The 18,299-nt window shown below is 33.4% G+C and overlaps 1 protein-coding gene across 8 annotated transcripts in view; it reads right to left on the bottom strand.

Moving 5' to 3' along the window:
* The window catches only part of LOC115219879 (Kv channel-interacting protein 4), a 448,057-nt gene that overhangs the window by 3,476 nt on the left and 426,282 nt on the right, over positions 1 to 18,299 (bottom strand). For 6 of the 8 annotated variants that reach the window (XM_036509691.1, XM_036509693.1, XM_036509689.1 and 3 more), the window contains 5 exons: positions 16,373 to 16,442; positions 8,535 to 8,605; positions 4,586 to 4,798; positions 2,075 to 2,137; positions 376 to 446 (listed from right to left, as the gene is read on the bottom strand). In XM_036509691.1, the coding sequence (XP_036365584.1) occupies positions 393 to 446; positions 2,075 to 2,137; positions 4,586 to 4,798; positions 8,535 to 8,605; positions 16,373 to 16,442 (471 nt within the window). In that variant the 3' untranslated portion in view covers positions 376 to 392. The remainder of the gene's footprint in view (positions 1 to 375; positions 447 to 2,074; positions 2,138 to 4,585; positions 4,799 to 8,534; positions 8,606 to 16,372; positions 16,443 to 18,299) is intronic. The other 2 variants (XM_029790179.2, XM_036509690.1) reach the window with 1 other exon arrangement.

The raw sequence follows: 18,299 nt of genomic DNA on the forward strand, positions 1-18,299 counted from the left end.
AAAAACCACCAAATACACTCTGTAAAGTGGTTGACATAAAGATGGGCATCCAGGCATAGAAACCATGTCAAAGCAAACAAAGCTTCTCATCACAGTTGGATCCTGTTGATCCACCTAACCTATCCTAGCATGAAGGTCAGACATTAAACGATGATGATCTTAAAACAAGATGAATTTATTGCTACAAAGTTATACTATTTTCTTTAGAATGTTTTATTTCTTTTTTTCTTTTTTTTTGGTGAATTTAGAATTTAAAATCATTCAAAGAGGTTTTATTACTATAGAGTGGAAGGATAAAGTGTTCTGAAATTAAAAGATGGCTGGGATAAATAATCTAATGGGAAAACTAATTTCTGGTGGTGCTGTTTGAAGTACCATTTATTTTGTTGAAGTCAGATCATAATTTCAGTATCAAGAACTGCAAGAGACTGAACTACAACTGGGTCCTGGCAAGAAAACAAAAGAAGAAAAAGAAAAAAAAAACAATAATATATTTAGAATTGAAACAAAGAAAAATCAAAGAAAATAACCCCCAACCCAAAGATGTGTGTGTGTGTGTGTGTAATTTTATAGAAGATGAATTTCACTAATATAATTCTGAGTGTTACCATTATATCTACATGAGGAGAATCACTGTCCTCTTGGAGGCTTTGCTCCTAGTGTATGTTGCATATGTGTGTATGTATGTATGTATGTGTGTGTGTGTGTGTGTATAAAATATAGTATTCTTTTTTATATTAAGTTTACATCAGTTAATGTCCCCATTCCTGATTTAAGATGGTAGGATGCAATTTGAGTGAAATTTGGTTGCTATGTTTAGCAAGTCAATCTGCTATGCAAAAACCTTGCATTATTGTCTCAAAGTAAACTTATTGTTCAGCTCAGTTTAGCTTTGAGCAAATAGATCTCTGATGAAAGGCATTCCAATTGAGCAAACAGCTTTTCATTTTTGCGATGATATTTTGGATAGTGTTGTTCTTGATGCATTTAGTTGTTTTTTTCAGTAGGTCAAGACCCCATGTAGAAGTGTTATCACCTTACAGAATGGTGTGGTTGGTGAATATTGTTTGGCAACAATAAACAGCCAGAGGACTCCCGTCTGTCAAAACAAATTTCTCTTAAACTGTTTAGGTTTTTGCTTCAGAAACATGGTTGGTATAAGAATCAGTGTGACTATTTAGTAAGTGTGTTCAAGTATACGAGAGGGTGTTGAAAAGTTCCTGGTTTTGGATTAAATATTGTTTTATTCAACATGTTCTCCTCTCAGATTTACACACTTATTGCAGCAGTCCTTCAGTTTTTCTAAACCCTGTAAAAGAACTTGAAAGGTTAGACATGGTTGGAGGCCCAATTGTAATACCCTTGACCCTTTAGCAATCAGATTACTCTGTCAAATGTAATGTTTATTTATCCAAACTATTTTCAACTAATCATTATTTTGTAGCTTTGAGATTTTGATGATGTGATTGTTTATTTTTTTGAATGACATTGTAAGGCTGGTGTGAAAGGCTGGATCTGGCCATGTTTGAACACGAAACAGGGAGAATATTTTGACCTGATATGGTCAAGGGTTAAAGCCAGGAACTTTTCAGCACCCCTTTGTATATATGTATGGATCAAGTGTAGTGTGCAAGAGAGAAGTAGTGGCACAATGGCCCAGTGGTTAGGGCAGCGGACTCGCAGTTGGAGGATTGCTGTTTCAATTCCCAGACCAGGCATTGTGTGTGCTTATTGAGCAAAAACACCTAAAGCTCCATGAAGCTCCGCCTGGCGGGGGGGGGGCCCTGTTATACTCTTTCGCCACAACTTTCTCTCACTCTTTCTTCCTGTTTCTTGAGTAAAACTGCGATGGACTGGCGTTCCGTCCGGCTGGGGGGAACACATACGCCACAGAATCTGGGAAACCTAGGCTTGAAAAGGACGAAAAGGGAGGCAAGAGAGAAGGCTGCATTTGTTACTAAGCCAAATGTTAGTAACAAAAAGATGAAATTGGTATATAAATTGAAATATAAGAGAATGAAGTTGACATTTGAAAGTTGTTTTTGAGTAGAAAAATCTTATGTTTGTTACTTACTGTCCGACATGTATCCATAAATTCTTCGAGTGATATAACACCATCTTTATTTAGATCCATTTTCTTTAAAACAAACACAAAAAGAAAGAAATAAGAATCACATAAAAAAAAAATAATCAAAGGTAAATATCATCATCATGTTTGAAGTATTGATTATCATAACAGACTTTGGTCCTAACATTAAAAAGGGACAAATAAAGGGGACATAAGAGAGACTTGGAATAACTTTTATGGTTTTCAAGTTATAATTTCTAGAGGGAAAATATCATATTCTCATATCTTATTTTCTCACTTTGATCCCTCAGAGTGATTTAGAACACATCAAGAATAGGGTCTTTTTCTGCAATAAGTTTGTAATCAACAATCTGTGTAGTAAAGGGGTTGGAAAGTGCAAAGGCTCATCAGATAGACCTTTCAGCCAATTCAAAAACCAGTGTGCATTCACAAATTTGCCATTTCATCAAAGAAATCATGGTGCTTCAGCTAAATGGAATTATTTTGCTACATCACATGGAAGAGGTGAGAATGATGGAATGGTAGTGATGTGAAAAATACTGTCTGGCGGAAAACCTTGCAGATGAAGGAACCTGTTACAAATCTGGACGAATTCATTGCTATTTCAAAAAAATAAGCTTCTGTCATTTGTTATTGCTAATTGTCCATAAGAACAAATTAGAGCCAATACAGATTCTCTGAAGGAAAGAATGGCAACAATTCAAAATAATTATGAAGAACAAAACACTTTCGCCCCATTGAAACAACTCAAAATGGTATAATCAGATCAGAATATGGTAAATTCTATTTGGTAAAATACACATCTGACTGTGAAAAGGTTGGTACGAAAACCAAAAGCCAACAAAATCAGCTGAAATCACAGTTTGAGTTTGTATGCTTTCTCAATTTCATTTTTACAAATGTAGCATTTGTTTTCGATATTAACCAGTGTCTGAAGATTAACATTTTTAGAGAACTTTGCTTTTTTGTACTGAATGTATTTCAAAGCAAACTTTTGCAAGTTACATCCAGGACACAATTTGTTTGTCAATACACACAAAAAAAAAATCCAAAACAAACAACAAAAAACCATTTTAACCGCTGATCAATAAAATGCTGTTGTGTATTGTAACCCACCTCTCTCTCTTCTATTCACATGTGCATTTCCAACATAGATGCTGGAAATGCATCTATATAGGTATTTCCCTTATGGAGAAATAGATATGGAGAAAAAATGGTATTTCCTCTACCACATGTTATGCCTGGAACTTATGGAATAAAACATCTTGGTTCATGCTGTAAAGTGGTTGGTGATAGGAATGTTATCCAATAGTAGATATCATGCCATAAAATGGAAGGCATGAATGGAGGACATGTAGGCTGCATAGCTTCATTTATTCGCAGGGCAGGGGACTCAGCTGGAAGAACAACTCTAAAAAGAAAACCTAGCCCATGCCATCTGGTTCTGAGTTCAAATTCTGCTGAGGTCGACTTTGCCTTTCATCCTTTTGGGGTCGATAAATTAAGTACCAGTTATGCACTAGGGTCGATATAATCGACTTCACCCCTTTGTCTCATTGTTTGTCCCCTCTATGTTTAGCCCCTTGTGGGCAATAAAGAAATAAGTCACTCTGTCTATGCTATGAAGTGGTGGGTGATGGAAATGACATTTAGTCATTAAAAATAAAAAAACATGGCATACACAAGTGGCTAGTTTTCTATATTTGCCAAAAGTTGATTGTAGTGGGCTTTGAATTCAAAATGTAAAATATGTAGCTACATTCTTAGGGGTAGTACATTGTATTCAGCTTTACATATGATTGTGTGAACATCAGTTAACAAGTGCAAATGTATTATCAATGCTGCAGAGACGTGGTTCCTCAGATGAATACTAAAAGTGTCTTTTTAGGTACAGACAGTGACCAGCATCAAATTTCTTAGATAGTATAGACCACCAGAAAGCTTCTTAACAACATTAGAAACAACAGGCTAAGTTAATTTGATATCATATACAAAGACAAAACCTGGAGCACATAGAGACACCCATGAGACTGGAAGAAAGCAAGAAGACAGAGAGAAAAAAAAAGATACTTGATGGCCAGCCTTACCACCTGTGTCTTTACTACCCACGAGGGGCTAAACACAGAGGGGACAAACAAGGACAGACAAATGGATTAAGTTGATTATATTGACCCCAGTGCGTAACTGGTATTTAATTTATCGACCCCGAAAGGATGAAAGGCAAAGTCGACCTCGGCGGAATTTGAACTCAGAACATAACGGCAGACGAAATACGGCTGCGCATTTCGTCCGGCGTGCTACCGATTCTGCCAGCTCGCCACCTTCAGGAAGACCAAACCAATAATGTTGAATGTGAGAGAGGAAATGGTTGAGTTCCTCTATAACTATTGCCTGTGAGTACAGAACCAGAAAGAATTTTTTTTTTTGCTTTTTTTTTTGTGTTACATATTTGTTTACTTTCTTACTGCTGCAAATAACTCATAAATGGATACTTACTGAAAAAACCCTGTCAACATGCTCTCTTGCCGTATTTTCATCCACAGAAGGCTCAGTAAAACGGCCCATCATTTCATATATTGCAGATACTATATCCATCATTTCGTCTTTTGTAATTATCCCATCTCCATTTATATCATAGAGATTAAACGCCCATTGAAGTCTTTCTTGCAATGTGCCTCGAGATAATACTGAAAGCCCCATGACAAATTCCTGTAAAGTATAAAAGAAAGAAATTTGTATGCATGAACAAATGTTTAATCCTTAATAAAAATTAATGATTTATGCATTACAGTTCATTTTGGAACATTTGCTTTGTTTTTCACATGTGCTTGTGCATGTATATTTAAGTGTCTATATTTCCTTCTTCTTCCTTTTCTCTTGGACTTTCCTCTGTCTCCTGTTTCTGAAGAAGAGCTTTGCTCAAAACATAAAACAACCACACTTTCTTTCGTTTTCTGAGTGTCTTATTAATACTTTACATGTACCATGTTGTTATTTTTTTCTTGTTTTTATTTCTCCAGTTTTTTTTATTAATTGCATATATATATACATATATATGTATGCATGTGTATATATATATATATCAATGGAAATTGCGGATGTGCTACCAGTGCCGGTGGCATGTCAAAACTCTGCTTGTGAAGACCCGTTGAGGCAAGTGATGATCAGAATCGAAATCGATCAATGGAAATCGATCAATGGAAATTGCAGATGTGTTACCAGTGCCGGTGGCATGTAAGAGAACTTTCCGTTTCGCGACCGTTGCCAGCACCGCCCTGTTTCGTGTCCATTGCCAGCCTCGCCTGGCCCTCGTGCCGGTGGCACATAAAAAGCACCATCCGTTCGTGGCCGTTTGCCAGCTCTGTCTGGCACCAGTGCGGGTGGCACATAAAAATCACCCACTACACTCACGGAGTGGTTGGCGTTAGGAAGGGCATCCAGCCGTAGAAACACTGCCAGATTTGACTGGGCCTGATGATGCCTTCTGGCTTCACAGACCCCAGTAGAACCGTCCAACCCATGCTAGCATGGAAAACGGACGCTAAACAATGATGATGATGATGATGATGATATATATATATATATATATATATATATATAGTGAATTCAAATAAACAATCAATTAAAAATTGAATAATAAAATTAACAGACAACAACAGAACATGCACAAAGAATCTATTAGGTTGATGCTTGATGAAAGGAGAAAGTTTGACGTTTTGAGTATAGCTCTTCATCAGAAAGGAGAAGGGAAAGTCCAAAGAAGGAAAAGAAATCGCCAACAGCACATGTGTGGTTAGACCGGCTTCAGTCATAAATGACCACGGGATTGCGCCTAGAAAGTTATCCTCCGAAGCACAAGTCCAGACAAGGTTGTTTATGGAAGACCAGCAGTTGCCCATGCATATCAGCCTCTCCTCTCTACACCATCAGTGTTATCTAAGGAGATGGGTACAGGCCAATACAGCTTGGCTCCATTGACATTGCAACCCATTTCTAAAGCTGTGTGAACTGGAGCAACGTGAAAGAAAGTGTCTTGTTCAAGGACACAACACACAGCCTGGTCTGGTAATCAAACTCACTACCTCATGGTTGTGAGCCTGATACTCTAACCACTGAGAAAACAAGTACTGATTGGTGGCATGAAGGGCAGGTGTGACGGCTGTTACCTCAATGGGTCCCGTCTAATGCATGGAAAATGTAGACTTAAATAATGATGTCCATGTATATATATATAGGGGAGAATTCACAAAAAAAAACAAACAAAAGATGAAGACAGGTGGTGTAGACAACAAACAGATGTGTTAGTATAATGCTCGGAAAGTGATAAAGTCTTTAATGTTTTGAGCCTATGCTTTTCCACAGAAAGAAACAAAGAGAAAATAAAATCATCATCATCATCATTTAACGTCCGCTTTCCATGCTAGCATGGGTTGGACTAATATATATATATAATAATATTAGGGAAAACTAATTAGATTTACACATAATAATAAATTGGTAATTTAGAAATAATGTTAATGTATTGCACTGGGGTTTAACCTACACCTCAATTTTCGCAGTCTTGATAGGGCACAGTTCTTGTGACACAGTTCTGAATTATTGCTTTACATTTAAGTAAAAGCATCATCTCTGACACACCATGAAAAGGTCAATATTTTCAGAATTTAATTTATTTCTCGCAGAATGTTTAAAAAAAAAAAACAGCTCTATATGGCACCAAAATTAAATATATTATTTCATTATTAATATTGTTGTTACTCTGATGTTAATGATGTTAATTTATTTGATATGAAATTTTTTTAAACTTAGAAACACAATCATAATGCATGTTGTCAGTAATTATTTGTATGTTTATCAATTAGACTCGATATGTGTAATTGGTTATTGTCTCTACGAATCCTAATGCAACACATCAATAGGCCAGTTTGTTTTCAAAGTATATTTCTACCACATCATCTTCTCTGAGTCTACTTAAAGAATATTTAAAGTTCCTGTTGTGTCTGGGTAGAGTCATTTTCTTTTTGTGCCTTATAATTCAACGCGCTCACCGTTAAAATTTCCACTTATATCTTTCCTAAAATTTTCAATAGTCTGCGTGTGTGTGTGTGCCTGTGCATGCACGTATGTGTGTATGTATGTGTGCATGTATATATGTGTGTGTGCATCTGTATCCTGTATATTCAAGTGCTTGCATGTCCGTGTTTGTGTATTTTCTATGTATGTGTGTGAGTGCGTGTTTGTATATGTATGCACCTCTTTCTCCTTGTGTATGTGTGTGTTTTGCAACTATGTACCACGTTTGTATGTGGATGGATGTGCATTTCTATATGTGTGGATCCATGTCTCCATATGTGTCCTTGTATGTGTGTATATATATGGTAAATCCATCTTGTTGTACATTTACTACAACCTGTAAAGGACAGACTTGTAAAGGATTTCTTTTTTTTCTAAAGTTCTACTTGTTTCAGACTGTGGCCATGCTGGAGCACCACCTTTTTAGTTGAGCAAATCGACCCCAAGACTTATTCTTTGTAAGCCTAGTACTTATTCTATTGGTCTCTTTTGCCGAACCACTAAGTTACAGGGATGTAACACACCAGCATCGGTTGTCAAGCAATGTTGGGAGGACAAACACAGACACACAAACACATACACACACACACACACACACACACATATATATACGATGGCTTTTTTCTGTTTCTGTCAACCAAATCCACTCACAAGGCTTTGGTTGGCCCGAGTAGTAGAAGATATTTGCTCAAAGTATCATGCAGTGGGCCTGAACCCAGAACCATGTGGTTGGTAAACAAGCTACTTACCACACAGCCACTCCTGCACCTATATTTGATCTTATGACATTTAGTAGTTTATGTTCATTTTATGAATGTTACAACATGGAAGTTAGAAACACAGACTGGATAAAATGTAAACAATATATAGACAGACACATTTGTGTTGAATTACAAGTCAGCTCCAAATATATGTGATAATAAATATTTCACTTTTAACATCAGCTGTTAAATACAAACTAGTAATATTGATTTAAGAGGATAATTACCTGAGAATTGTGATATTCATTCTTTCTCAAGGTCATTAGTAATGTAATTAGCAATTATTGAGTGATTAACTCTACTGTGCACCACTCACCTTTACTAAATTAGATACTACTTAACCTGTAAGCTGAAAGAGATGAGTGTTTCCGTCACTAACGAAATAGAAAATAATTGTTGCAGATTAACTCCCAAAATAACTTTCATCCTTTTTCCACGTGCCGTGAAACCAAGTTTTACAGAAGAAAACAGTGTCTTAAATCCATCCCAAACTTTTTCTCCACCATGGTGCACATGTGTGTGTGTGTATGTGTGCGTCTGTTGGCAGTGGTAGGGAATGTAGCAAGTTAAAGGAAAACATATTGGATGTATTTATAAGATGTAAATCTTACCTCAAAATTAACTGAGCCACTATGGTCATGGTCAAATGCATTGAATACATAATGTGCATAATTGCTGGAATCTGGATAAGATAAACAAAAAGTAGGAATGGTTAGAATATTAAGAAACAGTAAAAGCTTTATATTATGTTACACTCAAAATTCTACACAGAGTCACACATATAATTTTTATATGATTCCTACACACGCTAAATCATTACAATCCTCATGTTCTGATCATGATCAAAACCAAAAAGTACATTTTTTTTTTAATTAAGAGCACTGAAAAAAAATTGTATCATGCTAGCTATTTTTATTAATTAAGACCACTTGCCTTCTGTGTTTGTTGCAAAAAATGCAAGTTGTGATAACCATGTCAATTTTCTCTAACAGTAACAATATTAATGATACATTTAAGTAGAATTCCAAACCAGATTATAGACTCCAATGAAATCTGTCTTCAATATTTAAATTCAATAAAATGGGTAAATGTAAGATCCCTTGATTAGTAGGCTTCTTTCACTGGCAATGTCCAATAAAATCCAAATATGTTTGTAGCTGTGTCACCTTGCCTGAAAACGAAGATTATTCCTGAAGCATATGAATTAATTTTATGATTTCTTGACAAGCTGCTATGATTGTCTCCCCTTTTCTTTAGATGTGGGGGTCACTAACAATTACTGCTGGGTTTTTGTTTTTCTCATACTTCATTTAGTACAACATCCTTTAAATTCTTTATATACATTACATCCAGTTATGCCTGTTTCTCCTGAAACTAGGGAATTTACATTCTGCAGTAATATAACTGCTTCGAATTCTCTCTCTCTCTCTCTCTCATAAGACATTATCCTGCAGAAATTATACTATGTTATATACCATTTTATTTCCTCATAAGTAATATTTGTATCATTAATGTGATGAGAAGAATTGTCATATCTCAGAGGCTTTAATACGATGTCATTAAGTCTTGGCAGTGAAGATGAGAAGGATGAAGAGGCATACATTGTTAAAGAGAATAGTAAAGCCCAATCAGTAGTTGATGAAAGAGATGGCAAGAGAAATAGGAACAGAATATAAAATAGAAAATGATAGAGTTGTTAGATTTGAGGAAGGATTGAAAAAGGAGGTTGGCTAGATAGAATTCACAATTGCAAAATGAAATGTTTCTTCTTTTTGAAAATGAGGTTGTGATGTTTATGGCTGTCTCTAGAATGTTAAAAATGTGGTATCACTCGCTATAAGAATCAAACTTATGTTATGGCTTAATTTTGTAGGTAATTAACTGTTTACTATTTGCTGTAAATATTAGTAACAATTATAAGGTGACAAGCTGAGAGACTCATTAGCACATTGGACGAAATGCTTAAGAGCTTTCATCTGTCTTTAAGTTCTGAGTTCAAATTCTGTCAAGGTTAGCTTTACCTTTCGTCCTTTTGGGGGTTGATAAAATAAGTACCAGTTGTGCACTGGAGTAGATGTAATTGACTTATTCTCTCCCCTGAAATTGCTGGCCTTGTGCTAACATTTCTTGCCAATATCAATAACTGTTATGTATTTCAGTTTATATCTTAACTATTGAGATTTATAAAATGATTTAAGGTTCAAATAAATGTTGGATTACTACAACAAAATGTTTTGGCAGTAAATTATTATAGATACCAGTATAGATTATTCTTTTTTATTGGAAATTTTTGTTTTTTTTACCAGAAAGCCAAACTTTTGAAAACTACAAATAAAGTCAACAAAAAATTTTTTGAGTTGAATTTAAATGCAAAAACAACCAAAAAATTTCTCTTAATCAATTTAACATTGATATAAGATAGAATTTAAGCTCTGTAAATAAATATAATAAATATCTGAAGGAAACATTTAAATTTTACATTAACAATTCAGAACTAAACACAATACCAAAAACTTATATTGCAAAAGTTATTTAGTCTAGCTATCATTGATTTTTACCAATATTACTTCTGATCATTGTTGCTGGTGTTATTATTATTATTATTAGTAGTAGTAGTTGATGTTGTTGTTATAAATTTGTCAGCAGCAACAATGTGAATGAGCTTTGTAATCTGATAGATATATCTCAAGAGTATGTTACAAAAGATCATTGTTGTACAGTCCTTTAGAAACGGTTTCTGTTATTGATTTTCCTTCAGTAATATTCCTCCCTAGGAAATTATCTAATGAATTATTGTTAAATCAGTCTCGAAAGAAAATATAAAGAAAATTGAATAATTTTATTTAATAAAAATAAATTCACTGAAATGTCTTGAATCTTACAATAAAATGAAATCAGAGAAATGAATCAAATTTATTATTATCTGATGTTGTAGTTGAGTCTATAAGTTGTGACTCAGTTTCAATTCCAGATTGAAACCAGTTCACTTATATTGTTAATACCATTGTGAATGGCTTAGCTATAATAACACCATATTATGCTTCCATTATAATTCTTAAGCTTTGTGCTTATGTAGGGAAATAGTATTTTGTATTCAGCGTATAGCATACAGCTTCAAGTAGACTGCATTAATAATTTCATTCAGTAACTTTACATTATTTTAACTGATAACATTTCCTATAATATTTCCAATAGTTTTGAAAAGTAAATTTAGTCGTATAATCTTTTTAAAAGATCAATTAACATAATTTTATCACAACTTTTATATTTTACTGTAATGAAAAGATGTTTGACCTTCTAAAACAGTTAGATTTCACAGATTTTATGAAAGATAAACAGACATTTCCTGAACATTATACAGTTAATCTTTACATCACCTCTGTTCTGTAATTAAATCATTTAGTTTACTTTGTCTTTATGCAAAACCTGACTCACTGAATATTTATGATTCTCAAATAATATTGCTATAACTTTGTACATTTTAATTGAAAGCTGAGTGAATCAGGTTGTGGCAAATTTTTTAATGGAAAATATATTATATTAAAAATTAAATTAGCAGTAAAATACTACACATGCAGATTAGTGGGGGGAAAAAGAGAGAAAGAGGTTAATAAAAGAAGTGTTTAAGAATATTGGGTTACTAATAAGAGTGGATAAAATAAACTGTCTCAGAAACTAGAGTTATTTTCTGCTTGCTCATAAATGAGGAAGGAACAAATATTTGGTTTAGAGATTCTTTTACTTTCCCATACTTATGTATTATTTGTGGCATTAATGTGATGAGAAGAATTATGTAATGGCTCAGGGGTCCTTAATACAATGTTAAGTCTTGAAAGTGAGGATGAGAAGGACGAAGAGCTATATATTGTTAAAGAGAATAGAAAAGCCAAATCTGCAGCTAATGAAAGGGGAGATGGAAAGGACAGAAGCTAATGTAAGATTAACAATCCTACACATGGAAAGGAATTTATGTATGACATGTATATGAAAAGATTAGAATGATATTTCATTCTTAGATTCTAGCTTAGTTTTGGAAATGATAAAAACCCCAAGAAATCAATCGCATGACAAGACATTGTTTGATATCTTTAGAAATTACTGTTAAACAAATAATTTGTTGAAATATTTTGCTAATGGTCAGCAAAAGTGTCAATTGGAATAATGTTACATAATATTAAAAAATATCATCTTGTTATACATCTAAGGTGTGTAGCAAGATAATGTTTGCTTTATATTACTAAAACTGATTTTAAAACAAACAAGAAAGGATGACTGTTGAAATTATGTAGAGATAACATTTGTTGCAGTTAGAAACATCACTGTATTTCGTTGAAGTATCTCAATATATATTTGTAATAAAATATTAAGACAGTAGCATGTTACTGTCTTCTAAATTGTGTAGGTTCCTTAAAATTGGAAAATGTTCTTCCCACTTTCAGTAATTTATCAATTTCAGTTCAGTAAATATAAAAAGCTAATATCTACTTGCATTGATTCTTTGTAGTCATATTCTTGTTACTAAAATATATTTTGCGATTGTCAGAGAAGGATATCAGAAACATTTGTCTACGTAGTCATAGAATCCAAGAGTTAAATTCTTAATCTAATATTTATTCATGTCATCTCAAGAAAACTATATTTCAAGTAGATTTATTACTTCTAACACATATATATGTGTGTGTGTGTGTGTGTTGATGGGGCGATGCTACGAAGGATATCTAGCTATAGAAATCCTGCTAAAGCAGATAGTGAAACAATGCACTGTCCTTTACCTTGTTAGATTCCTTCAAACAGTCAGTCCATCCATGCCAGCATAGAAGACATGTTAATAGAGATGATATGATGGTGTCTTCTATTGAGAATGATGTATGAATATTCAGTTGTTTGATCAAGTAGAGTCTTAGGAATAAAGCCTTGTTTCTCGAAGATGGTACTCTGAGTCCCTAATATAACCAGGATGACCTGATAGTTGATGTTTAACCCTTCAGCATTCAAACTGGCCATATCCAGCCTAGATATTCTACCATATCCAGCCAGATGAAACCTCTCACACCTACCCTACAAGGTCCTTATAAAACTAAGCAGTCACATTGTGAAAATCTCAAAGCTACTCAAAGATGCTTGATTAATTCAAAACAATGTGAATAAATAAGCATTACATTTGACAGAATAATCTGAATGGTAAAGGGTTAAATAGCTTTTCTACCTCCAAACACCACCAGCTTCATTGAATCTTCAGACCAGGTTGTTACTGATATGTTCAAACCTTATATTTTATGGTACACCTTTATTTTGAGATTCTCTGTGTTTCTTTCAGTTACTTTAAATATTACAAAGAATTTAGTAAAATAACTTAGTTATCATTAAGCTAGTGTTAGGAACATAAATTGTGACTAAGATTTGGTGGTAGATTTTAATTCAAAACTTATGAAAACAAGACATTTGTACTATAGAGCCAGAGCCAGTTTCAGCCAGGTTGGTAACGAAAGGGTTAAGCAGTTTATTAAATTCTTAGATGGTGAAGCTAAACCTACTGTAAATGAATTTATTGGGTGGTTACAGCATTGTCAAATTTTGAATGCTATTGAAGATTTGACAGAGGCATGGTGAGATGTGAAAACAATCATGATGATCTTGTTTGGACTAAAATCTATCTGTAGTGTAATGCAGATTTCCTGGATTTTGAAGAATCAATACAAAATATTAATAAGGAGATTGTTGGGTTGAACATGAAATAAATGTAGAAAAGGTAGCTTTAGTTTTATAGATCTACTTTTTGAGTTTCATCAATTCCAATCCTTGTGCTACCAGTTCTCTTATCAACTCCCTCTTCTCAGTTTGTCACATGGATCCTCTAACTGATTTTTTATATAATTTTCTTGGTTAAAATAAGCCTATCTGGTGACATTTGTTACCTTTGTACTATTCTAAGTAGAGTTTCTTTCCTAGGAAAAACACTAGCAGAATTAAGTAGGCACCCACCACATAAGTTTTGTATAATGTTAATGTCGCTTTCTCAGGCCATTTGGCTCTTTAATTTTCTAGACTATTTTCAAAGACAGGTTTTATCCAGATTTGGGCAGGTGTTAGGAATTCTTTGCTTCTCCTTGAATATCACAGTCTTTTGTTTTTAATTACTACCTTCAGCTCTGTAGAAATAGCTCCCAAGCAAAACTTTTTCTCTGTATAACTGACTACACCAGTATCTAGGGCAAGATGGTTGATATTGGTTTGGCTTGGGAATATGGCTAAAAAGTCCAGACATGCAACCCATTAAAGTGAAATTGGAGAAATTAATACTGATTATTTCTAAACAATGTAAATTTTTTCTTACAATCATTGAAAATGAAACTTGTTTTAATAAAATTTCCTGCATGTATATTCTATATATATGTTAAAAGAACACTAGATTTTCTGGTTGTCTGTTTGTTCATTTATGTGTTGAGTGAAGCCAGTTTTGGCCATAAGTACATTTGTATAAATGTCTATTAGTGAAATGTCCATTTGGGGAAATGTCTGTCAGCCATTTTATTGGTAGTCTGCTTTTTATTAATCTTCTTTGAGTATATGCATAGGACATATCTATTTCATATTTCACTGTTTAACCCATTAGTATTTAAACTGGCCATATCTGGCCCAATTATTCAACCTGTTTTATGTTCAAACTTACCAGATCCAGCCTCTCACACCCACCCTACAATGTCATTCCAAAAACAAACAAACACATCACTGAAATCTGGAAGCTATGAGATAATGCATAAATAATTCAAAACAATGTGAATAAATAATCCTTACATATGACAGTATTCTGAAAGCTAAAAGTTTAAAGTAATAAATAGTTTGAGCTTTTATAATTGAAGTCTGGTGATATCTTTGTGACAAGGAATATACTGTAGAAATTTAACTCTTGTTTATACCATTGAGCACGTGGTAAGATTAATTTTGCATTCCCTTGTTTCACACAGGCCACACTCTCTAAGAACTTGTCAATACTAACAGCTAAAAATATATGAATATCATTATATGGCTTAACCACATACCGAAAATTTAGAAATAGCAGCCAAAGACCGCTTATTCCTTTTTACTCCACATATAACATTACCTGTAACTACATGCGTTAGGAAGGGCATCCAGCTGTAGAAACATTGCCAGATAAGACCGGAGCCTGGTGCAGCCTTCTGGCTTCCCAGATCCCCGGTCAAACCGTCCAACCCATGCTAGCATGGAGAACGGGCGTTAAACGATGATGAGGATGATGATGATATATATATATATATATATTATTGACAAGAAAGTAAGTTTTAAATGTAGTATAGCTGTGAAAACAGCTGAGAAAGATTAGGTGTTTACCCTTATAAGACAGAAAAAAGTTGCTAGCATGCAGCTACAGAAATTGAACCCTGTATCCATCAGATACTGGCTGAGTGCTCTACCATTAAACTAAATAGCTCCTGTCAGAGGCTGTTTAACTGCCTGCTGGTCATAGCCACCTGCTGACAACTTTTTCTGTCTTATAAGAGTAAATGCCCAATCTATTTCTGCTGTTTTCACAGCTATACTGCATTCGAAATTTTCTTTCCTGTCTGTAAAATACTAACACATATGAATGACATTTTCAAAGTTTGTTCATACTACATCCATTACACACACATACATACACACATGTGAATGTATGCTAGCAATTTTTCTTAAAGTCTTTCAACTGTCTTATTTGTCCTTTACGCTGTGTTTGAACTATAGCTTCACTAAAGCCATGAAACTATCAAAACACTGTCTCTGCTCCTGGATGAAATAATTGCTTAAGAGGATCTTAATACAGATTTATTTATATTTATATATATATATATATATATATATATATTTTAGATAATAATCCCAAGAATGTTGTGTTCATTTATCATTCATTAATCAAACCAACTTGAAATTTTCTATCAGCAGCAACTCCTTTTTAATTAGTAACCTGGAGAAAATGGTTCTGTAAAAGCGACTGCTATTAATGTGTTACTTTTGTAAAAGGTGAGATTTGAACTCAGAATGTAAAGAGCTGGAATAAATACCACAAACCACTTTGTCCAATGTTCTAACAACTCTGCTGCATATAATGATTTATATATATATATTATATATATATATATATATATATAATATATATATATATATATATATATATATATATATAATTATATATATGATTTATAATTATATATTCCAAGAATAAGAAGAAAGAAAGTGTCATGGAAAGCAAGAACTCACTCAAGATATTAGAAAATGTTTGTTTTGTTATGAGTTTCTTAACAGAGCAAATGTTAGCTCTGTGAGGTTGTACATAAATATAATTTTCATTTAATTTACATTATTTGAAATTTCGTATAGTAGCTGCTCTTCTTGTTTTATTGTGTTGCCTTGATAGTCATATTGTTTTACAAATAAATAAGTTAACTATTCTTACCTCCTTGAGGAAAAAATTGAGCATAAATGTCCTTAAATGTATCTTCGTTCACTATACCTGTCGGACACTCCTATAGAAAAGAAAAGAAAGAAAACATATGTAAGGAATAGCTGAACAGTGTTCAGAAAATCTGTGATTAAATACATAAAAGTAACTGGAAATTGCCTGTGGAGTTGCTAGCTGCTGGCTATATATTGGTCTCTTCACTTAAAAAAAATAAAAGGTGTCTTTCTCAACATTAATCAAACATTATGGATTCATATTAATATTTTCATTCAATTGCTTTAATTTGTTAGTATTTACATTGAACAGCTGTTTTGTGTGATTGTTATTTTATGAAGTCCGGTGTTACATTTGCCACCTCCCAAAAATAAAATAAGCAATTATAGTTATGATAATAATTTGTTAAACAGAAAGTATTGAAGGAGAAAATGTATATGTTGTAGACTTGTCTTCAAAGATGGTTTCATCTGTAAGTTGAGTGATAAATCAGCATAGATTAATTTCTTACATAGACAGAGAAAATGACAGTTAATCATTAAATGGTTTCTCAATTTCCAGAAACTGGAAACTGAGAAATTATATAAAAGAAAACATGATTAATACCAATTATTGGAGTATTAAAATACAATGTGTTTCACGAAAAGAAAATTTGAACATAAATATATATAAATTAATAAAAATCTCAGTAAGTTCATTAGCTTGAAGTGAGGTGTACTCTAACATTTTAGGCAGTCTAAGTTGTCTACTAAAATTAGAAATATTCTCAAATGTTCGAAGCATTATTGCATGTCATAAGTGACTTGGCAGATAATAAGCTTTTGCAGAATTTAGTTATATCTCTTTATATTTTCAGTTCAGATCCTGCAAAGGTTAAACTTGCCAATTCGAATCGATAAAATAAACTAACAGTCTAAGTAGATCAGGGGCGGACCCAAGGAGGGACAGGTGCCCCCCCCCTCCTCAAGGAAAGAAGTGTGCCCTTCTAAATAATGTTATTACGCCCTTTTCTCCTGGAACTGTATTCCCTTCTGACCTTGTGCCCTCCCTTTGAAAAATTCCCGGGACTGCACCTGTAGATAGATCAGTATAATTAAGTATACTCTTCTCTAAATTTCAAAAGCTTATGTTAGAAATATTTATTGTATATAAAGTTTTTTTTCCTTTAATATTCTCAATCCAATCCTCCTTTGACAGAGTAAATTATACAACAAGAAAAGTCAGTTTATTTTTGTGTATCAGTTGAAAATGAAGTCACAAGGTAGAGAGGACAAACAGCCCAACTACTTAATCTGAAGACCATTCTTTTCACAATGGACTTCATTCATAAGAAAAGAAATCCTGTTAATTATAGTAAACTGTAAAGATATGCTTTATCATTAATATTATATTTACCAAAGTTGCTTGGTTGGTCTCACCATATGTACATACGTTGTTAAGAAATACTGCATATTCTGAATACTTAAAGCTATATTCACAGTTTTAAGCATTTGTATGAAGTGTATTTTTGGAGTGATATTGAGTATTCAGCTTTTTGCGTGGCTAAAATTTAGAAAACTCTTCTCTTCAAATATTATCTCCACGTATTTTAGTATTTGTTCAGAGAAGAGAATTTTTTTTAAACATTGATTTTCCTTACTGATGAACATTAAGATAATTTGTGTTATGAGACTACCAGCATTGATCTTAAAACTGTCAAACATTTTACAATTCATGTTTAGTAAAATCAATTAGTATAAAACACTGGAAACAATATTGATAAAGAATTGTTCCTTGCTATATCTTGTATATGATATGTCATCTGATAGAGTGGTTTGCATGGAGTAAAATATTGAGAAGTATCAATAAGTACTATTAAAAGAATAATCAAATTATTGCAGTGACATAAAGCTTAAGTGATCAGTCTGACAGTTCAAGTCCTCATATA

Source organism: Octopus sinensis, linkage group LG15 (genome assembly GCF_006345805.1).
Source record: "Octopus sinensis linkage group LG15, ASM634580v1, whole genome shotgun sequence".
Classification (NCBI taxonomy): domain Eukaryota; kingdom Metazoa; phylum Mollusca; class Cephalopoda; order Octopoda; family Octopodidae; genus Octopus; species Octopus sinensis.